The sequence below is a fragment of the Petaurus breviceps genome, unplaced genomic scaffold (genome assembly GCF_028583685.1).
Source record: "Petaurus breviceps papuanus isolate PSGF00001 unplaced genomic scaffold, PetGlider_PUasm1.0 90730, whole genome shotgun sequence".
Lineage (NCBI taxonomy): Eukaryota > Metazoa > Chordata > Mammalia > Diprotodontia > Petauridae > Petaurus > Petaurus breviceps.
Genome location: NW_027187324.1, coordinates 8,405,252 through 8,428,765, shown reverse-complemented (window position 1 = coordinate 8,428,765; position 23,514 = coordinate 8,405,252). Strand labels below are relative to the sequence as shown.

Here is a 23,514-nt window from a genome sequence, read left to right as displayed (position 1 = left end):
AGACCTAAGTATTAATCTTATCTTTGGCAGTTACTAAACATGTGACTGCAGGCAAGTTTAAATTCAATGAACTCATCTGTAAAATGGAGATAACATGTGGCTGACAAGGCTGCTATGGGACAAAGTGCTTAGAGCTATGAAGCACTATTAGTCAGACATTGCTATTATCGTTATTAATAAACATGTTCACTGTTACACTGTTACCTGTAGTGAGAAAATATTTTTATTTGAACGTATATTTGTATATGTCATATGATTCAATTCTTACTGATGAAGACTTTGTTGATTTAAAAGCAGAAGGACTGGAAACAATTTGTTCTTGCAGACTGGAATAATCACTTGGACTTTCAAAAGGATTCAGGACAGTGATCTTCCCTGGAGTTTCAGGTGTTATTTGCATTTTAGCTTCTCTGACATCTCCCATAGCACAGTGATAAAACTGAAAGGAAATCACAGGATCATGTTTCTTGTTATTAAAACCTGACGATAGCATTCATGACAGTTCTTTACAAAACAAGAAGAAATTACTTTAATGGTTAAAAAAAATTGTGGCTTTCACAAAAGATTGTCGAATGTCATGTGAAAAAATCTAGATTGCAAAAAAAGTAACCTTACCCTCCACCCCCAGATGAGGAACTTTGCCACATGTCTAATCAATCAGCTTAAACTTCTCTCTAACAGCTTACCTTGATCGATAAGACCCCTGGGGTATTCCAGCACACTCGGCTGGTCAATCACTGAATTAAATCAGGAACACAGTGCCAAGCACTGTGCTAAACAGTGGGGATACAAAGAAAGGGAGAAGAGACTCCCTGCTCTGAAGGAGCTCAGAGTCTAATGGGGGAGAGCACATGAAAACAACTAAGTATAAAACGATACACGTGTTATATACACACACACACACATACATATGTGTATATACAGGACAAATGGGACATTATCAACGTAGGGAAAGCACGTACCTTCTCAACCAACCCCCTAAACAAAGTCCAAGCCTGGTTATACCGGAGCCCATCTCAAACCAACCCTCTTTTTTCCTGCCTATCCCAACTCAGGTTCTACAGACTTGATCAGGGCTCGGCCCTTCACAGGCTCACGTTTCCCTAGTGGGGCAAGGTGTCAAACGCTTCCAGGACAGGACACAAGGATTCCTCCAGCCAGGTGAAAGGCGCCTTCCTACAAGTTCCACAAAGGCAGACTCGGATTGCCGGAAAAAGGAAGTTCGCAGAGATATCCCCCTTTACCCCCCTATTCTCCTAAGGTATCCTCCGAGCGGGCGGACTGGAGAACAAGGAGCCCGGGGAAAAGGCCATTTAGTTTACAATTAGGGAATTGAAGGGGGAGCCCCCTCCAAAACTAGTGCCCATAAGCCGTGGGTGAGAAGCCACGACACTCACGGTGGGGATCGGCAGAGATCGAGAATCCAGGTGGCTCTCCCAGGGGTCCCGCAGCTGCCGTGGCAGCAGCAGCCAGCTACTCTTTAACTCCCAGATTCCGAGATGCCTAGAGCCAACCAGAGCTCGGGGCTTCCGGGAGCTCAGCCAATCGCCGCACCGAGCCGTCCTCGAACTGGCCAATCAGACCGCAACCGCGTAGGAAATTCGAATGGAAACTTCGCGCTTCACGCCCCCATAGTAACGAGGCCCCGGGATTCAAATGAACGCAACTTTATGGAGCGCCTCACGGCGGCAGACACACAGCGCGAGGGGCGGAGCCTCCCTCTGGCGTGTGGAGACAACGTGCAGCCTGATTGCCAGGGAGAACAGGACACTCCCTCCTGTTCCGGGTCAAACCGTTCTCCCGCTTCTCCCCGGCCTTGGCGGGCAGTCGCCATGGCAGGGAGCAATAGCGGTGCTGCTGCCGCCGCTGCAGCCGCGGCGGCCAACCTGAATGCGGTGAGGGAGACCATGGACGGTGAGTCCCCGTTCCTATCCCTTCCTTTCCTCTTCAGTTCGCAGGCAGACGCGGGGCCCAACGAAAAGGGATGGTTCTATTGGAAGCTTGAGAATAACCCCTCCTTGTCCCGGACCGCTTCACCCGACACCCCCGTGTCGGTCGACGCGTCGCCTTCGAGAGGTGTCTTCTTGGCTTCTACGTAGGCGGGCGCGCGCCGTCCCGTTTCCCCACGTCAGCGTCACGCGCCCCGGGACCCAGAATGTGCTCGCGCCCGGCCTGCCGCCCGCGGGCTCGTTATCCATCCGGGGTTCCAGCCCCGTGGGCCGCGGGGCCGCTCCCGTTCTCCCCCTCCCCCCTTCCCCGTTTCCTCTCTCTAAACGCGACCCAGCGGGGGGAGGGGAGGGAAGGGTACTGGGAGGGACTCCGGAGGTGTCCGGCTTGTGTGCGTGCGTACACGTGTGTAAGGAACACACGTTGTGTCTGTGTGTACTTGTGAGTGTGATGAAAGTGAAAGGAACGCATGCATCTGTGCGACCAAGGTCAATGTGATGCAGTTGAAAAGAAAATAAAGTTGCTTCAGTGCTCGCGTGCATGTGAGTTCACGTGGTGTAATTGAAATTGATGTATTAGCTATAGATGAAATGAGAGCTTATGTAAATGGGAGAGCTTCACCCTTTCTTGGCATCGGCACCAAAACGTGCTGCTTTCCGCTCCGCTTTCACCCTTGCAGACCTGATTGTTTCCAAAGTAGCCCAAGTACAACTCGTTGTGCATAGTTGTTTGCCGTCGTCTCCCGGGTTAGACTGAGCTCCTGGAAAGCAGGGACTGTTTCTTGCCTTAGTATCCCTAGCATGTAGCAAGCAACAGTACCTCGAATTTAGTAGAGGATTAGTAAATGCTTCTGACTGACTTTACTTAATCTGCTTTATTCCTACACTCCCTTTCTTGTATTGTACTTCCTACTTAAGCTTTTTACAAATATGCCCAGGACTCCCCATCCTTTTAAAAGAAAAATGCCCCTACAGGCATCTACGACCCTTACATTCTCTGGATCTGACTCTTCAGTTTACATCTAAACTCCAAGAAAAAGTTGTTTATACTCATTGCCTCCACTTCTTGATACTCAAACCCATGTAGTCTTACAGCCTCATCACCCATCTGACAGTTCTTTTCAAGATTACCAGTGATATTTTATATGTCAAATCTAATGGTCTTTTCATATCCTCGTTCATCTTAAGCTTTTTTACAGTATATTACACTCCCCTTCCTCTTGGATGCGTTCTTCTCTTGGGTTTACTTGACACTTCATTCTTTTGCTTTTACTAGTCTAACTGCTCCTTCTCAGCCTCATTTGCTGACATCATTCATATCTTACCTTCTAACTAGTTAAGATTAAGTACCAGCTCTCTCCTTCTCCCTGTTCTCTGTACCCTCTTTTTTGGTGATGTCATCAGCTCCCATGGTTTCAATTATTATCTCTGTGCAAATGACTTAGAATCTGAGGTGGATAACTTTCGTTCTGCAGCCCTGATTTCGTTCTGGAGTCTTTTAGGTTTTGGGGTGCAGCCTTTTGACTGAGTCCCTGTTTTACAGAAAAAAAAATCCTTTTTTTAAGGGGATCTATTCTGTGAAGTTTAGATTCAGCTAAAGAGCTGCACTTGAGGACCTAGAGGGTCACATGTGACCTTGAAGTCAAAGGTTCCTGGTCCTTGAATCTTAAAACTTAGTGGAGATAGCTTAGGGGGTTTGTGATCTTGCTCCATCTTCTCCTTCAACCACTGGGTCTTTCACTTCTGATCATAATTCCCAGATCAATATGTCCAGTCATCAGTATGTCAGTATGTATGGAAGACTTCAATATCACCCACTGCCTTTATACGTTTGAAATTGAGTGTTGTAGAGACTTCTTAAACTCAACATATCTAAAACAGAATTTATTATCCACCTCTCCCCACCCTTCAGCAAAAAAAGTACCCCTCTTCCAAATTTCCTATTTCTTTCTAAGGCATTGTTTTTATAGTCTCCCAGCTTTGTAATTTTGACTTTACATTCAATTCATTCCACATTTCCAACATGTTTGTCGAGGTGTCAAGGTGTGTTGCAGGGTCTTCTTGAAAGAATTCACAGACTAAGACCATTTCCAACCCAAGCAAAGGCATTTACTGATGATTATGCTCTCAGCAAGCTGACTAGGCTCCTTGGAGGAGCTAGCAGCTTAGCAAATCAAGACAGGGATTTTCATAGAGCAAATGGTGCTGTTAGCATAATAGAATATAGGAATATTAAAACATAGGGGGAATTTACTAATATAGGAAGAGGTGGAACTACTTTCCCCCTCATCCTCTTGCAGTTCACCTAATATGACCTTATTTCTGTTCCTCATACAGAGGACCATTTCCCATCTCTGTCTCTTTGCATTGACTGTCCTCATAACTGAAAGACATTCTATAAGATTATAGATAGCTGAAAAGGACTTCAGAGGCCATCAAGTCCCGTTTCCTCATTTTGCTTTATTTTAGCTTTCAGCATTCACTTCATAAGATTTTGAGTTCCAAATTTTCTTCCCGTCTCTCCCCTTCCCCCACCCCCAAGATGGTATGTAATTTGATATAGGCTCTGTGTACATACACATTCTTTTAAAAAAATTATTTGTTTTTAGTTTTCAACCAGTTTCCTCATTTTACAGGTCAAGAACCTGAAGGACAGAGTCTTTGAGTTACTCAGCATCCCAGAGCTAGTATCTGAGGAAGGATTTTAACCCAGGTCTTCTTGATTCAAGTTCAGAGGTGGCAAATTCAGGGGCAACAAGTGACTAGCAAAACTCCCAAGTCATCCAGAACCAGATTAACATGTAGAAATGTTTAACAGAATAAATAAAAATACATTTCTGTTGTTTCAGTCATGTTCAACACTTTGTGAACCCATTTGGCATTTTCTTGGCAAAGATACTGGAATAGTTTGCCATTTCCTCCTCCAATTCATTTTACAGATGAAAAACTGAGGCAAACAGGATTAAGAGACTTGCCCAGGGTCACAAAGCTAGTAAATCTGAGGCCAGATTGAATTGAGGATTGAGTCTTCCTTACTCCAGGCCAAGCGCTCTATCCACTGAGCCACCTAGCTGCTACCCCATATCTTCCAATAAAACATAGATAATGTTCATTTGTGACTTTCTAAGTGAATATCAGCCTTTAGGAATCAGTTTCTATTTGAGTTTGATACTATTGTACCACATTAAGTCCTTACATCCACCTCATAAAATTGCTTTTTTCAGGATGCAGCTTAGCTACTACCTTCTAAGTGTTTTCCTGATTCCTCAACTTTTCATACCTTCCCTCCTGTACTTCCTTTTATTTAGCTACTTGTATTTATTTATAACTGTTCTTTCATGTTTATTCTACATATACATATGTGTTTGTTTTCTCCCCTGGTTGAATGTAAGCTTGTACAGAGTAGAGATTGTAGAATACTTTGTCTTTGTATCCTCAGCATCTAGAGCAGTGCCTGCAGGGTACATAGTAGTTGCTTAATAAATACTTATTGATTGATTGATAATGGTATAATTACATAAAATGTATTTTCTTACTTCCACCAATGTTCCAGCTGTTGCTTTCACTTATGGTGACTGATGAAACCAGTAGCATAAGCATGATTGAACTTTGAAAAAAATTTTGTTTGTTTTTTCACAATTGGAACTTATAGTAAAAGTTAATATAGTGCTTTACCTGATCATATAAAGAGGAACCAGACCACTTTAGCAGCAAAGGAATGTTACAGGTAAAGCTGTAAAACTCCAGAGATAGTAAATGCTTTCACATAGTGCATGGCAGGTTAGAGTATCTAACCTTAGGCTAGAATGTAGAGAATTTTGATGAAAATCACCATGACTAAGTGCTAATAACATGAGCATATCAGGAAGGCATGGATGCAAAAATAAGACACCAAGAAGCACTGTAGCCTTTGGTTAAACTCTGATTTACTACTTTTGTATTTTTAAATTCATTCTGTTCAACATAAAAATGTTGCCGGAATTTTTTTTATTTAATGAATCCAGAGGCAATGTATAATACTGACTATACTTTCTACTATAAACACATTCACATTTCAGTTAATTATGGAGTTTCCAGGTTAAAAGATTTACTACCAATACAGCTAAGTGTATAATATGAGGTATTGTGTGAAGGTCCTTTAGATTTAAAGCAGCTTCATCAGTGTTTTACCAACATGTAAGTGAATAGTTGTTTCACATTTTTATTCTAATTTTATTCTAAACTGTGATTTAGAGATGAGAAAAGGCACCTTTTATGCCAAAGTATAATTAAGTTTTATTAACAAAAAAAACTTTGTCAGCAAGTAGATTTGTGTCTTTTTGCAGTACTAGGTTAAAAGGATGCATGAAAGAAATATTTTAAACACCTCTTCTTAACTTGATTATTTTACCTAAAAGATATGAATCTCCCCTATCCCTTTGCTCTGCTTGCTTTTTGTTTTGGGTACATTTACTCTCTTTCCTACTTCTTCCTTCTAGAGTATAATACAGTAGAAATAGTATTGGACTTAGTCTTCTGACACCATGGGCTTCTGGTTGATGACCATTCACTGTATCTAGCTTTGGACCCAGTCCACCACACCAATTCCATGCCATGCTTCTGTTTTTCAGCCTTTACCCTGAAATTTAATGCCGTAAGTTCCCCCTAGACTCCTTGCCTTTTGTTGTTGAGTGTTTACCTTATCAAGACCAGGTTCAGAACTAGCATGTTACTCCCCAGCCATCTTCATGCTTTACTGCTGCAGAGTACTTTCTATCCCCTTTCTAATTTTGATTCTGAAAATAGTAATGAAATCACTAACGAAACACTCCTCTCTGGCCACCACCTCATATGAGTTGTCTTTTCCCCATTAAAACATTAATAAGTACATTGAGGGCAGGAATTGTCTTGCTCTCTTGTATTTGTAGCCCCATCACTTAGCACAGTGCTGACACATAGTAAGCTCTTAATGTATTTTTAGTAATTCATTCCTCAGACTGGTATTCAGATAGTATAATGGTTATTAATGCAACCCTGGTCAAGGCATAATCTGTTTGAATTTCATTTTCCTTATTTGTAAAAGGAAATGATAATATTTCTAATACCTCCCTCACAGAGTTGTAAGGAAAAGCACTTTGGATTTAGTGCTGAAAAAAGGGACCTTAGAGATCATCTGTATTACCCATCTTTGTATTCCCTAATAGGGTACTCAATAACTATCTCTTGAATTGGTTTTGGGCTTCATTGTTGTTTAGTTCTGTTTGATTCTGTGACAAAGTCCATGAGGTTTTCTGGTAAAGATACTGAAATGGTTTGCCATTTCCTTTTCCATTGTGTTCCCACTTTACAGTTGTGAATTTAAGGATTAAGTGACTTGCCTGGGTCATATAGCTAGTAAGTGTCTGAAGCTAGATTTGAACTCAGATCTTCTTGATTGCTAGATTCTTGGCTCAGCACTCCACTGAACCACCTAACTGCCTGTGGGGCGTATAGGGAAGAGTAATTCAAAGGAACTAATTAAAAGGATACCCTCCAGGTTAGAAAATTGCTGAAGGAAACAGCGCAGATCTGATAAAAGCACCATAAAGCTCCTGGCAATTTTTCCGCACAAAACCTAATGAAGTATACAGTGCTGCATTTGAAGTCACAGAACCTGAAACTGAATCCTAACCTTGTTGCTTACTACTTATGTGACTTGGACAAATCACTTAATATCTCTGACTTCAATTTCATCATTTGAAAAATGGGAAGGGAGAGTAGAATAGATAATCTCTGAAGTCCCCTTCCATCATTAAATCTGTTACCCTAAGTATATTAAAGACCTCAAAACAAGCTTTCCCCCCTCCCCCACACACATAAGTTCTGCTGCCAGTTGAAGCTTATTCGGAACTCATCAAAGATCCCCTCCACAAATGGTCAAATTGGTAGATATGAAATTACAGAACTTTAGGTCTAGGAAAAATTGGGTGGTTTCCAATGCCTTTTGTTGATAGTAATTGAACTTTGACAATTTACTATTCCTTAGCAGTATGTTCTAGGTGAAACTGCTTTATTTTAGTACGGAGCGGAAAAAAAAATAAGTAAAATTATAATTTATACAATGCTTTATTTCATTTGATCCTCACAACAGTCCTCTGAGGTACTTTTATTCTCCCATCTTATAGGTAATGAATGATGATTATAAAAGTTTAATGATTTGCTCAGTTAAGTGACTAGGGCAGAATTTGAACCTAGATCTTACTGACTCTCAGGTCCAACATTCCACTGCCCCATGGTGCCTTTCACGGTCAGCAGTTCAGAGTTATGAACAGGCACAAAATACCATATAGGGTATTTGTTGAGAAGCAATTGGTAAAAGACAAAATAGCAATCTTTAAAATATTGATTCTTGCACAGCAGTTTTATTTTCCTTTACCCTAGATTTCAGTTCATCTGAACCAGGTGACTTGAACTCATCAGGAACAAGTAGATACTTTTATTATCCCTGTACTTTCTTGGGTACCAACAGCCTATTAGTTTTTGTGGTTCTAGACTCTTATCCAAAGAGAAACTTTTTTCAGTTATATTCCATCCTAAGCAGTGGTTCTATCTCTTCTTTAATTGGTCAGTCAGTAAGTATTTATTAAGTACCTACTGTGTGCCAGCATTGCTAAGAGAGGGGGATACTGAAAGAGTCAGCAGACAGCCCCTGCCCTCGAGGAGCTTACTATTTAATTCTCTTTCTTTCAACATTACTTTTGGGGGTGGGAAGAAGAAACCAAACATATCGTTGTCCTTAGCTTTTCTAGCTTGCCTCAGCTTATTTGAACTTTTAGATTCCTGATAATGTTTATTAGTACTGTGCCATGCTTTTCTATTTTTGCTCTATCACCTCTATTTGCTTTTAAGCTCTATTCATGGGGTTTTCCCCCCCACATCTGAGTTGTTTGTTGAGTTCTCTAAAACAAACCCATGGTGTCTGTTGTCCCATTTATCAGATAAAGATAATATCACCAGGGGCGGCCAGGTAGCACAATGAGTAAAAGCACTGGCCCCAAAGTTGGGATGACTTGGGATCAAATTTGGGCTCAGATATTTAGCACCACACCCAGAAATAACTGGCCGTGTAACCTTGAACAAGTTACTTAACCCCAATTGCTTTAAAAAAAAAAAAGATATCACCATATATACCTATCTCAAGGATTATTATGATTTAAAAAAATAAAATAATAGATATGAATGCACTTGGAAGGATTAGGAGTATTAAGTTTATAGCATTACTAAATTCTAGTATTAATTCTAAAATCCCTTAGGAAATTGCAGTCTTGTGACAATATCTGGACTAAAGGATACTATCTACATAGATTGGAATTCTTATATCTAACTTTTAAAAAACTTTTGTTATATATGTTTCAGTTTTGCTTGAGATTTCAAGAATATTGAATACTGGCTTGGATATGGAAACACTCTCTATTTGTGTACGGCTATGTGAGCAAGGAATAAACCCAGAGGCCTTATCCTCTGTCATTAAAGAACTTCGCAAGGCCACAGAAGCACTAAAGGTGAGGGGGACTGTTAATTTATATGAAAGGTTCAGGTAATGGCTAAACAAATTGTGGTATATAACTATAATAGAATATCACTGTACAATAAGAATCTACATGTGTGAAGAATTTAGAGAAATATGGAAGACCTATGACCTGATGAAGAATGGAGTAAGTAAAACCAAACAGTATATACAATGAATGCAACAATGTAAACATCCCCGCCCCCCCCCCCCCCCCCAAAAAAAAAAAAAAAAAAAAAAAACAAAAATAAAAAAAAAAAAAAAAAATAAAAACCCCCCCCCCCCCCCCCCCCCAAAAAAAAAAACCCAGATTTGAGACTATGTAATTATAATGACCAGACTTGACACGGAAGGACTGTTGATATACCTGCCTCACCTTTTTGCAGTTGTGGTAATATTTATTTGGAATATTATACAAATTATACAGATAAAGTGGTTGTGTTGGTTTTGCTGAATTACTTTGTTTCTCCTTTTTTCTTACAAGGGTTGACTCAACTGGGGAGTGGGAATATATTTAGAAATGAAAGTGTTATAAAAACAAAAGTGACCAGTAAAAATAGTCATTTTTTTAAGTCGGATTTTAAAGAGACGTTAGAATTCTCCAAGTCTGGGAGCCTACAAGAACACCTCTCCTGCCTTTGTAGGCACTGTTTTTTCAATATTCTTGAAGGAGTGACCTTTCTCCTTTGCAAGTCTCTCTCCTCATCTATATAGTGCCATATTACCCACTACCTCTTCATATATATCTCAAACTCAGCATTTCTAAAACAGCACTTTTTTTTCCTCCAAACTCTCCCTGCTCTGAATTTCCCAGTTACTATTGAGCACTGCCATCCTCCTAGTCAGTTAGCAAGTATTCATTAAGCTCTTCCTGTGAGCCAGATAACTATCCTGAGCAGTGTGGCTACAGCTACAATAAATGATACTCCCTACTTAAAAGGAAGGGCAATTTGGTGGCCCATTGATGGAGTACCTGGCATGGAGAATGGAAGACTTATTTTCCAGAGTTCTGTAATGCTAAGCAAAGGCCTCAGCAATCTTTGTTCCTGGGGAGACAAAGCTTAGCTTAGCAAGGCACAAGATACACTGCCAGTGTCTTCATTAATTCATTCTCTGTCTGGAGAACAGTCCTAGGACCCCTGAAAATATTAGCAAAACCTTCCAGGATTTCTGTAAACATACAGCAAGAAAATCCTTCTTCAGGGCTTCTGAACCAACAGCAAGGTTTCAGGACCTCTGCAACAACAGCATTGACCTTCACCAGTGGGCACAATTCACTCTCTGTCTGCAGAACAGTCTCAGGAGCTCTGAACCAACAGCAAGGTTCCAAGGCCTCTGCAACAACAGAACTGTCTTTCACCAGTGGACAAATCTGGCAAAACAACATCAAAACAGACAAAGTACCAGCATAACAGCCATGTCTCCTCAGTCCTTGGCAGCTCTGGGTGACAGTTCTCAAAAGTCCTGGGCAATTCAAACTGGCCCTCAGCAATCCTCTCTGTCTCTCTCTGCCTCCAAGATGCTGCTTCCAAAAAGTTCTTCTGCCTCTCTCTTTTCTTGTGTCTCTCTAAATTTACGTCACCAGCTCATCCCAGTTCAGCACTCTCTTTTCACATCAACAAGTCCATTCCACAAATGGGATTCATAAGCTCTGGGTTTTAACACAATCAAACCAAAAACCAAGCCAATACAGGGGGATCTTTAAATTCCATTACTATTACAAGTTCAAATCTGTCCTCATACACTTCCTAGCTGTGTGACCCTGGGCAAGTAAGTCACTTAAACCTGTTTGCATCAGTTTACTTCACCTGTAAAATGAGCTAGAGAAGGAAATGGCAAGTCATTCCAATATCTTTGCCAAGAAAACCCCTCATGGTGTCATGAAAAAAACTGCTGAACAACAAGAACTTAAAAGAAGCTTACATCCTAATGAGGGAGACAAGAACACATAAGTATAAGCAAAATAATTATGAAGTAGTTTGGAAAGGCTAGCACTAACAACTAAAATAATTAGTAGAAAGTCCACAACCATGTTGTCATTCCCATGTTGTCACCCTCAACCACATCTCCAGTCCATTGCCAAAATCTTGTTTCTACCTTTATTGTGTTTCTCATACATCCCCTTCTCTTCACTTCCACAGCTTCCATGCTACTTAATGTACACATTTCCTCTTGCCTAGACTATTCAGTAGCCCTCTGGTTGATTTTCCAGCCTCAAGTCTCTCTTCAGTTCATCCAGATTCAAATATAAATTCCTTTTTGGGGGTGGGGGGGTGGGGTGTTAAATCTTTATGTAAAACTCTTAACTTGGCTGCTTCCTACCTTTTCAATTTTCATAGATTTCACTTTCCTCCACAAACTACATTTTAGTAGTTTTGGTCTTTTTGCGCTCCTCTCTCTTGTCTCCGTGCCTTTGTACTGATTATCTCCTCTACCCTTTCTTCCCTTTCCTTGGCCCTCCCAGCCATCCCTCACTTCCTGGAATTTTCTTCTTCCTCATCTTTTCCTCCATAGTTTCCTTGGCTTCGTATCTCAACTCATAACTCACCTTCTGCAGAAGGCCTTTCCCATTTTCCCCTTCATGTTCATCTCCCTGCCAGCTGCTAGTTCCTTTCCCTTTGAAATTACTTCCCATCGACGCTGTATATATCTCATATGTACCTTTTATTTTTACATCTTGTCTCTCTCTTAATAATGTGAATGCCTTAAGAGCAGAAACTGTTTTTACTTTTCTTCTATCTCCAACATAACAAATATTTTAATAAATGCTTTCATAATTGATTGATTCTCCCCAGAACCAGTTACATTTTAATGAATAGTTCTCAAATTTTTCCAGTATGAAGACCTATTTTTAATATCCAAAAATTTAGTGATTTCTTCCCTCCCTACCCCCCTTTCCATGCTGGTTATATTGTTAGCATTAATTGATTAAGAAGATACATGATAGCAAAAAGCTATTATGAATCCAGTAATAGGAAGTGGACCTGTGATTTCATTGGCATAAAGAACTACTTGATGAGGATACTCCCTCTTCTAGTAAATGTCAGCAAGTTCTCTGCAACTTACAATCCTAGAGAGTTACCTAAAAAGGTTTAATGACTTTCCAGGGTCAAACATCCATTATTGATTAGGGGTAGGACTTAAACCCAGGTTGCCTGGCTCCACAGCCAGCATTCTGTACACCATGTTGCCTCTCAACATGAATTCAGTAATGCTTTTAAATAAATCATGTTTCACTAAAAACTGTTGTAATCCATCCATCCATACACACAATACATTCAAATAATAATACTAATTGCACATACAGATTCTCAGACCACTTCTACAAAAATCTGTATACACAGGCTGGAAACTGCTTTTATGTTGATTTTTTTTTTTTTTTGCTGCATTCCTTTTTCTCCTCCAATTGAATCACAGTCAGTATTTTGCTTTCACTCATTTTCCTCTCTGAATAGTATGACTGTATTCAAACTTTTCAAAGACGTTAATTACCAGAAGTGGAAGAGCTTTTGAAGACCAACTGGACCCAAGTCTCTTGTTTTATAGATAAGAAAATTTCATTCAAAAGAATTGGATTAACTTGCCTAAGGTCAAAAACCTTGGTTTTATTTCCACATACAACTGCCTTACCCTGAATCTCTTAACCCTCCTGGGTCTTTTAAAGACCTCTTTCCTCTATCACCCACTCTTACCTTGATTTGTGGTGAAAGAATCCTAACTATATAGTACTGAGAAGTGGATAAGTTGCTGTCCTCACACTTTGAATTCTAGTATCTTTTCCCTTAGAACCAGAGGGGAAAAATGAGAATTAAATCTCTGTAGTTCATCTGAATGTTTGCTAAAACAAAACCTCATAATTTTTCATGTTTCCATTTAGTTTCCCTTTTAGGGTCGAAGACATAGAAATTTAGAGCCAAAATACACACAATAAAAACCCCCATCACCCTCAATTTATAGATGAGGAAAAATATTTCAGTCCCTAATAATGACATTTATATAGCACTTAAAGTTTTACAAAGCACTTTGGACATATCATCTTATTTGATCAGGAGACAGACCCAGGAGGCTTCAATAAAGTTCATTGAGGTGAGGCATTGTTTCATTTTTTTTCTTTATATATCCAGCACCTCAAACAATGCCTGGCACTTAGTATGTGCTTAATAAATAATTTTTTATTGATTGAAAGGTTCAGAGACTTGTTCAAGATCATGTAGTTGCTAATTTGAGTCAGCTGATTCCAATCCATTCTTTCCATTATACTACAGTATCTTTAGTCTTTATTGATTTTGTATCTTCCTGTTTGAAGAGAAGACTTCTCTTTTCCCTTCTTTTGTTTCCACCCCTTTTTTTGATCCTGGTTACTGGTCTAACAACCTGCCTATATTGTAACTTGTGAATGAAACAAAAAAGAAAACCCACTCTGGTTAATAGAATTCTTACCTGTAGCAAAACATAACTTTTAAAATCCATTTAAGTCCATCCACCAAGGTTTTTGAACAAATAGTGGCTTCTCCATACTTCACAGAAATGTAATCAGGTAGTGCCTGATACTATTAATAAAATAATAATAATAAAAATGCTAATAAGTAGTATTTTCAGTTAACTGCACCTTTCAAAGCACCTAAATGGATGTCATCACATTCTAAGTAGCCTAGGAAGAATCCTTTGAGTCTTATCCTGTGTTCTGCTTTCTTTGTCATCCATATGCATAACCTAGCTCTGTTATATTTATGTAAGAAAAGAAAGTGAAACTTACTGGAGTTTAATAATGGTTGGAAAGAGTATTGTGCACAAAACATGTCTAGGCCCTACTTATAAACTGGCCTGGTTTTTGTTGTGAAAGGACTATGGGGATAGGGACTGGACTTTTAATGTCACTAGCATAGGGAACTCCTCAGTGAGGAAACTTCTTTCAATGCAGGTCAGCACCTTTTCTGCAGCTTACAGTCTTAGAGTTGTATAGAGCACTGAGAGCTTCAGTAAGAGCCTGAATGTTTCAGATGAGGGACTTGAACCTAGGTCTTTCTGATTCCTAGGCCAGAGCTCTATCAACTACATCATACTGCCTCTTGTAAAAAAAAAAACAACTCATGCTCTTCTCTCTCTCTCTCTCTCTCTCTCTCTCTCTCCCTCTCTCCCTCTTTCCCCCTCTCCCTCCCTCCCTCTCTCTCCCTCTCTCCCTCTCTCTCCCTCCCTCTCCCTCCCTCCGTCTCTTTTCCTTTCCTCCCCTCTCCTTCTTTGTATTGATCTTCAACATGTCCCATCCCCTTCTCACTGCTTTTACCTTTCATGGATTTCCTCCATACATCTTAAATACATAATGCCAAACTCCACTTTCTTGTTCTCTTTTTAACCCACTTTTTTCTTTTAAATAAGATAATCTCCATTACAGAGTAGGTTTCTACTTGGTTATGCATTTTATTCTACCAGATCCCAGTGATGTATTAGGTCAAATATGTTTCCCTGTATTAGGACCATACTATCTGTAGTCTTTGTTGGAAATCCAAATGTTATTTGAGGTAGACTTGTCATGATTCAACCTAGTCTGGTGCTTCATGTTTGGAATTAGAATCAAGTGAGATATTTATGGCTAGAGGTGTGCCAGTAAATGTTTAACAAACAGCTTTCCATAAATTAAAAAACAGAGAACTGTGTACATGGCACTTTTTTAAGTATATTTTGCATTAACATTTTTTCCTCTTGTTGCCAGAATGTTGTACATTTATGGAGAAGCATTTGAGTTTTAACAATAGCCCCTTTTTTGGATTTTTTTCACTTCCATGAACTTATGGGTCTTTCAACTGCTCTTCTTTTGTTATTGTTTTATATGGGATTTAGCTTGGTGGATATGCATTGGCAATTTCCCCCACCTCCTTCCTCTTCAGTTAAAAGTCTTTTTATAAATATTAGATTTACAAGATACTGAGCAAATCCATTCTTTCGATCCTCTGTTAAGGGTACTTCTTCCCTGATCAGGAGCCATGGGCCAAAAATCCAGATGTTATTTGAGGTAGGCTTGGCATGTTTCAGGCTAGTCTAATATTCATCTTTGTAATTAGAATCAAGTGAAATAACTTGTAGCCAGAGGTGTGCCAATAAGTGTTTAACAAAAGCTCTTCACAAATTAAAAAACAAAAAACTGCATGTAGCATAGTTTTAAGTTTAATTTGCATTATTAACATTTTCTCCATTAATTTCTTAAATCTAGACAATCAAAGAAAGAATAAATCAAGCCCTGATTTGTAGGGTTTGCTAATTTCTGAGGTATAAGTGCTCACACTGAAACTTTAACATTGAAAATTTAATTTTAAGCTCTCAAACCTGATACAAGCTGGCTCTAGTACACCCCTACCTGTAGCCCATCCAACAGTTAACAAAAGATTTTAGCCACAGCATGGAAAGATACTCGGCAAAGATATTTTATTGGCACAGCTTCTTTGCCCATGCTGGTGTAACAATCAGGCCTGATTATATCATAGCTCCTCCTGCTCTTTCATGGCATGGCTCTTGTGATTAGGTTGCTAGGAAGCTGCGTCAAAGGCATTAATCCCCTGAGACAATTAAGTCTTGGTGGGGATTTTAGCACCTTTTAAGGGAAAATTAACCTGCTTGGGGTAGATGTTGCTCCTGTGATAGCATCCATTCTCATTTATTGCCTTAACCAGTTCTTTTCCTAAATCAGTTTTTCTCTCATGCACCCTTTTCCTTCAGTGAGCCACAGTGATAAAAACATAGCCTGTGCACTTTGAATGGTCGTCAATTTTCTTGCCTGAGATTCTTGTAGTGCTTTCCAACTTCTTTCTGGTAATAACATTTGGGACCATTTGAATGACCATAGTTGTATAGTAGTAATGTGTTTGGAATGGAAGGTTTTCTATTATGTCTTGATAATATGATCTATCAAGACAAAGACCCAGTCAATATATGCATGTATTGAAGCATTCTGTGAAGCACTAGCAAGACAGAGATAAAAAATGAAATTGCCTCTACCCACAAAAGAGTTAATAGTCTATCAAGAAAGCCTTCAAATAAGGATTGGCAAGTGAGTTGTTCTTTGAAGAAACTAGACTTTGAGAGTCAGAGGAGAGGTAAGCAAACTTCCCTATATTTGTAGTCAGGCCAGCCAGGAGCTAACTTCATATCCATAAACAGGCAGTCACCAACCGTTATTTTTTTCTTTGACCTTTATTATGTGATGTTTTACTTGGAAACACCTGTGAATTTGAACATCTGACTTCCTCTTCAGAAAGAGCCTCTGATTTGGTTTTTGTTTTTTATTTGTTTGTTTTTAACTCTGGGTGTTGAATAGTCTTTTCCTTTATTTGATATTTTTTAGGCTCTAGCTTCCTGACATAGGTACCTCATTTTGCTCTTCCTATGTTTTTTTTAACATCTTTTCCCCCTCTGCCCACACCGACAGTAAAGCTTTTCTTTTCTTTTGTCCCTGATAACTTTGAATGTGGAGAGGTATTTCTTAAGCCCCTTCATCATCTTCTTTAGTATAGAGAGCACCTAACTCTCTTATCATTCCCAAATATCCGTGCTCTTTTACCTAATTATTTTCATCTCTAGTTGGAGAAATGGCAAATAAAATTATTCTTTTTCTTCCTTCTATTCTGTGATGAACCCCTTTCATGGTTTTGGTCATGTAATGACAGAATTAAAAGTGTTAATTTTAATTAACACAGTGAGTAAAGCGCTGGCCCTGGAGTCGGGAGGACCCGAGGTCAGTTCCAGCCTGAGACACTTAACATCCACACAAAAATACTAGCCGTGTAACCTTGGGCAAGTAACTTAACCCCAAATTGCCCTCCAAAAGGCAAAAAAAAAAAAGAATTAAAAGTGTTCCACTAAAGGTGAATTCAAGGATGTAAATCAAACTTTTTATACAGTAATTAACTTAAGTATATTATTTAACATTAGAACCTATTAAATGCAGTTTTTAAAAATGATCATTTTGAATTGCCAAAATATTTCTTTTAAATGTCTCTTATTGGTTTCATTGTAATGAGTCTTCTTTCTCCTTCTAGGCTGCGGAAAATATGACAAGCTGACTTCATGAAGGGATCTCTTGATGAGATGAGCATGAGGATCTGGAAGATTTGAAGATCACATACTGGAATGAAATTACTTTTTACAGCAATGTAAAATTAACAAACCATAGCTTTATAAAGCTATAGTAGAAAGTAGCTTATTGAAATGTTATCAGATAACTGCTTAGTTCACATCTTTATTTTTTTTAACAGTCCTAGTGGTTTACACATAATACACTGTTATTTATATATTCTTTATGTATAGTTTTGAAAGCTTTAATTTTATAAAGTCTGTCAAATATCGCACATTTGTTGTGCCTAGTTGAAAGTATAGTGGAAACTATCAACGCTGATGTAGTTATGACTTGTTGGCATTTCCATTATAAACTCTAATTTTGAATTATTTATATAAAATAACTATGGTTTTACTTCTCACTGGGCTGGAAGTTGGCAAAATTTCAGAGATCCTTTGAGTGTCAGTTTTTATTTAAATCCGTTTTGTACAAAAGCATGTTAATTTCTTATAGTCTACTATTGTAACTAAAAACTTAGTTTTTTAACAATTTAGCTGACATTGAATAATGTGAACTAGATCACTTTTTTATTAAAAATAAAACTTGGAAACAAGTTTTTTGCTGTTTGAATCATCTAACATTAATGACAGTATTTTAGTTGTTTTGTTTTTTAAGCTTTACACTATTATCATTCAAAGACCTCAGTAATAATGTATTTATGATAAACTAATGTGAACAACATGCAAAATCTCTTTTTTTTAGTAAAAATAATTTGGTTGCTAAATAAGAAGTTATCAAATCTTTATTCATTGTATGAAAATTCTTTAAAAGTTTAAATTTAATTTTTTAAGAAAAAAAGATTTTGAGTCATTATACAAAGACTAAATAAAATAGGCCAAATATCAAGAATTTTTTAACTGTGCCTTCTTAAAATCACTTTTGTGATATTATTTGATCCTGACACTTCTTTTTCTAAGTGGTACAGTAAAAAGGGATTTTTAGAAAGTACAGAGTATAGAAATAAAGAACTAGTGTTACTGATTCTCTCCATATCATTACTTATTTTTATGGCACGCTAATGTACTTCTTAAAAAGGCTTCTGCTTCCTCCACTATTTTTAAAACATAAGCAGAATTTTTTTCATCACTTTGTCATTCAAACACATGTGGAATTCACTGGAAAATTTCTTGTATATAGGAGGAATAAGTAACCAAATCTGTTCTACAGTTTCTATAATTATCTGGAGATGGGATGAAGGGAGAGCAAGGAGTAATAACTTCCAGTATCAAGAACATAAAAACTGCATGTTAATATTTTTAGACTTCTAACATCTATAGAAAATGAACTCTTTTGGTTTGCTTTTAAATAAAAAACTTTTGCATCTGGCTCTTAGGCCTGAAAATGAAAAGCAATTTAGTGCATTCAATCTTACTTTTTTTTCTTATAATGTAACGGCCTAGATTCAGTTTATAAATTTATAATGTCATAAATTCAGTTATATGGGAGATGCAGGAAAAAAAATGTGGGAAGAGGTCTATGTTTACAGAGGGCTTCCTGAATGTGTTACATTTCTGAAATGTATATCTATTTTTTTAATGCATATTCATAATCTTTCAAAGGATATTTAAGAAAATGAAACAATAACTGTAAAATTACAGTCTTGTGCATGTTATCACTGACAATAAAACTGAATAGTCTTGAAAGGTACTTTTGATTTATTTCCCATGTATTTTGTCTTGGAAAAAAATAACCATGTGCAATACTATAGTCATTTCATGCTTATGGGTTAGTGTTAATATTTCTATTATAAATATGTACTTATTCATGGTTTTCTTAATTCCATAGAAGTGCTGTGTCAATGTGTGTCTTTTTTTTTAAATAAATTTTTATCAATATCTTATGTTTACATGTCACCTACCTTTCCCAGTATTTTCTTTTCCCTTCCCCTTATCAGAAAGCCATCCCTTATAACAAAGAATAAATATGAGGAGAATGGGGGGAAAGCAGTTCAGCAAAACTAACTAAACATATAAAAAAATCTGGCCTAATACTGTATTCCACATCCATAGTAGCCCAACTGCAAAGAAACTGGATGAGGTGACTGGTCATTCTAATTTTGCATCATTCACTTGATTATTTTTTGATGATCATTTTTTCCATTTCTGCTGTAATTGGGTACAGTGTGCCTGTTCCTGTATATTTCACTTTGTATCATTTCATGTATTTTCCCATGCTTCTCTATATTAATCATTTCTAATAGCTCAGTAAATACTCCATTTTTCATATGCCACAAGTAATTTTGCCACTGAGGGACATCAATTTTGTTTTTAGTTCTTTGTTGCTACAAAAAGTGATGCCATACGGATATTGATTAGAAAAATTTGCAAGATATTTTGATTTTATTCGCTGCCGTATTCTCAAAATTAAGTGAGTTAAGCTTGCTTTATCCTCCTTTATTTTTTTTATGCTTTATTTTTTTTAAGTTTTTGAAATTATTTCCTATCTCTTTTAAGTCAGTACTATTTCGGCAATTAGTTTTGCTTAAACTTACACTACTCTCGCTATAGACTCTTCCCATTCCTGTATCTGATTGCCTGTTCTTTCTCTAGTTTTAGGGTTTAACTTCATTTATTGCTTTCATTTAGTTACATATTTTCTCTTATGTCACATCTCTTTCCCCCTTCCAGTTGAGTGGGTAGTTAAAAATTTCCCTCTCTTCTAGCTTATTTTTTCCAGAATTTTTTATCTTCATTAACTTTTCATTCTTTTAGTATATTCTGATACTTCTATCTGATTTGTGGCTAAACCTTTATTCCTTTCATTTCTGTTCCCATGTGATTGCGTTTCTGAAGTAAATGTTCCAGGCTTAAGCACATTATTACCTTTGTAGATCTTACTCAATCATCTCTTTTCTGCTACACTTCATTTTAGAAGTAATGATTTAGGGGGAAATAATGTTTAGTGGAAGCAGTCCCATGTAGAATTGACTCCTTTCAAATTATATAATCTAATTTTACTCTCTGCCTTTCCCATGAACTTTCCAAGCAAATTTCATCTCAGCTAGGATGTCCATGAAAACAAGAAACTGCTCTCCCAGTGTTCCACCTCTGTTAGTACCCTGTTAGTAAATAGAATGTTGGGGTTGGTGTCAGGATACCTCAGTTCAAATCTTGCCTCAGAAACTTCTAGCTGTTTGACCTTGTTCAAGTCACTTAACCTCTTTGCTTCTGGAGAAGGAAATGGCAAACTACTCCAGTATTGCCAAGGAAACTCAATGGACAGAAGTCCATGGGGTCATGCAGAGTCAGATACAACTGAACAACAGTCTTTTAAAATAATTTCTAGAGATGGGAGAATTTTTTCTCAGCAATTGCACTTAATCTTCCCTTTTGAGGCCTCCCACTGTGTTTTTGTTTGCAAATCTACTCTTCTGGTTTTACATATGTGTGTTTATATACATATATATGTGTATGTATATATATATATATATATATGCATATAAGTTTTTCCCTTGCAAGAACATCTCAAGTATTTTTTATTTTCTGTTGCTGCTTGAACCCCTTTACTTAAAAGAATATGCCAATTGCATGCCATCCTATATTTTATCTTGTTCAAATTGCCCTTTCTTTAAAAATTGCATTAGATGTGTGGTGGGAGCTAGTGTATGAGAGCATGACCTCAGTACTCCACAGTTAATGTAAACTGCCTTGAATGAATGTAGACAGCAAAAGAAACTGTCTCATGGAAAAACTTAAACGTGCGCAGATCATCCCTGGCTCTCTGCCTTCTTTGTTCCATTTCTTTATAATAACCAGACGTGGCCTTAGGCTGGGTGTTTTGTCCTGTTGCCTCCCAGAACTGACCTATTAATAAACTTCCCCAATTAACCTAAACCACCCTAAAAGAGCTATGCATGTAACCTACACTGGCATGGATACACACACACACACAACACACACATTTTAAAGCAAGGCCTATAAAATAGAGATTAGTTTCTTGTACAAACCTCTACTGTCCAACTGTCTTATACTGTATGTGGAGGTTTAAATTCTATTTGTTTACTAAGTTCAGAATTTTAAAGGGGGAAAAAAAACCCCTAGTAACAAATACTAGTTAAGCAAAACAAATTCCCACCTTGGCTATGCCCAAAAATGTATGTCTCATTCTGCATCTTGGGTCCATCTCTCTGTCAACTGGTGCATCATTCTCCTTGTTGGTCATTACAATGATCAGAGTTCTTAAAGTCTTTCAAAGTTCTTTTTCTTTGAATTGTTCTGGTTTTCACTTAATTCTGAATCAGTTCACATTTTCCCAAATTTCTCTGAAACAGTCCCTTTTTATAATTGAAGGTCTTGTTTTTTTAATTCCGCACCAAGACCTCTGGGTTCTGATCTATGATAAATCCTCATTTCTTCTATTATGAATTTAATTTCTGACATGATTCTGCAGCTTTTTGGTGTGTGTTTTTATGCTGTCTCAGGAGTCCAGCATTCTGTATTTCATCGGGCATTGATTCATTTTCCTATTTCGTAATAGTTGAGAGGTTTGTATTTTCTTTGAGGAGTTATTGCTCATCCTGGTTTTGTTTTCTTGTTTAAGACTCCTGTCAGTCAATGTATCTGCTTATGCACTGGGCTTTTATAGATAGTTTTTCTATTGAGATAATTTGCTAGCCTTTAAAAAAAAAATTCCTTCATCAGTTTTCTTGCTCCTCCTTTCCTGGTGAGTATACCCCTAAGGTTTAACTACAACACAGCCTCAGCCTACCAGTTTTAGAAAATATGAGGTTCATCAGCCTAGGTCCCTATGCTGAAATATGCTTTGGTGGTACAGGTCTGGCCATAGCTGAGTTTCATCCCTTCTTCAGACCTGGCATAGGTAAACAGGCTGCCTCTTCCTTAACTCCTTGTGGCTTGATTGCAATAATAGGATCTGGTGCTTTTTTTGTAGAGTGGTGAGAGGATGGGGAAGACCCTGCAGCCCAGTCTTTGGGGCTTCCTAACCTGGGGTCCAATCTTAGAAGGCAATACATTTTTGCTTTCCTTTCCCCCTTTCCCCCCATAGGGCTTAGCAAAGGACTGCTACCTTTGTGAGGGTAGGTGGAGAGCATAGGGGCTGTGATAGTCTGGGTGACAGTACAGCAAGGTCAAAGAAAGCTTGTGTTAGTTGCTGTGTAATTTGGTGCTCGATGCTTAGTGATGACTTTAAGGTTTAGTTTTCCAGTGTTAATTCATAAGGTTTTTACTTTGTTATTTCTCTCTTGTTGGCCCTGTGGTTCCAGTATAATTGCATCTGACATATCACACTTTTTTAAAAAGATTAGAGTTATAGGGGAAGAAATGATTAATTTGCCACCTTACTGAACATGTGATCTAGATTACAAATAGCCATTTATGTATTTTAATATAATTCTAAGAAGAAATATTACTCATATTTAGCAAATATCGGAACACAGAGATGTAGGTGTTATCTTCTAAGTTAATATTGTCCCAGTACAATGTAAACATGTCAATATTTGAAATACATTGTTTAGTGTAAATATTTTCACTAACAGTCTTTTAATTTTTATCCACTTCTAAATGTAAATAGAAAAATGAAATTAAGCCATATCCTACAGTACCCCTCCCAGTAAGGGCAATTAAAAAAAAATTGTTTGACCAGCAATAGGCTTATCTATCCAGACCCTCTTATTTCCTTAATCAGCAGTATGCCTTTATGAGAATTTTCTTAAGAGCATAGACTGTGGTCATTAAATCAAATAAAGCTTAGACTGCATTATTAGAGGCATCCTGTTAGTATAAAATAGACATACAACCTACAACGTAGTTATGACACACCTACCATGTACCACATACTGTGCTAGGGATACAAATACATTTCTAGCAGTGTAGATGTAATGAGAGCAATATCCCAACCCCATCTCTCTTATTTCTACCTACATCACACATTAGGCTAAATTTTTCTTTTAAAAGGTATTGGAACCATCCTCAAAGTTT

General features: G+C 37.8%; 2 protein-coding genes across 6 annotated transcripts in view; one reads left to right on the top strand and one right to left on the bottom strand.

Moving 5' to 3' along the window:
• The window catches only part of BORA (BORA aurora kinase A activator), a 37,661-nt gene extending 36,134 nt beyond the window's left edge, over positions 1–1,527 (bottom strand). For 3 of the 5 annotated variants that reach the window (XM_069066787.1, XM_069066789.1, XM_069066785.1), the window contains exons 1-2: positions 1,398–1,527; positions 269–439 (exon numbers count right to left, since the gene is read on the bottom strand). In XM_069066787.1, coding sequence (XP_068922888.1) covers positions 269–424 — 156 coding nt within the window. In that variant the 5' untranslated portion in view covers positions 425–439; positions 1,398–1,527. Of the gene's footprint in view, positions 1–204; positions 440–962; positions 1,368–1,397 lie in introns of those variants that run through there. The other 2 variants (XM_069066784.1, XM_069066786.1) reach the window with 2 other exon arrangements.
• Positions 1,500–19,413, top strand: MZT1 (mitotic spindle organizing protein 1). The gene is made up of 3 exons (XM_069066790.1): positions 1,500–1,914; positions 9,321–9,466; positions 17,502–19,413. Exons 1-3 carry the CDS (start codon positions 1,500–1,502, stop codon positions 17,523–17,525), a joined length of 585 nt encoding a protein of 194 aa, XP_068922891.1. The 3' UTR covers positions 17,526–19,413.
• The last annotated feature ends 4,101 nt before the right edge of the window (positions 19,414–23,514 follow it).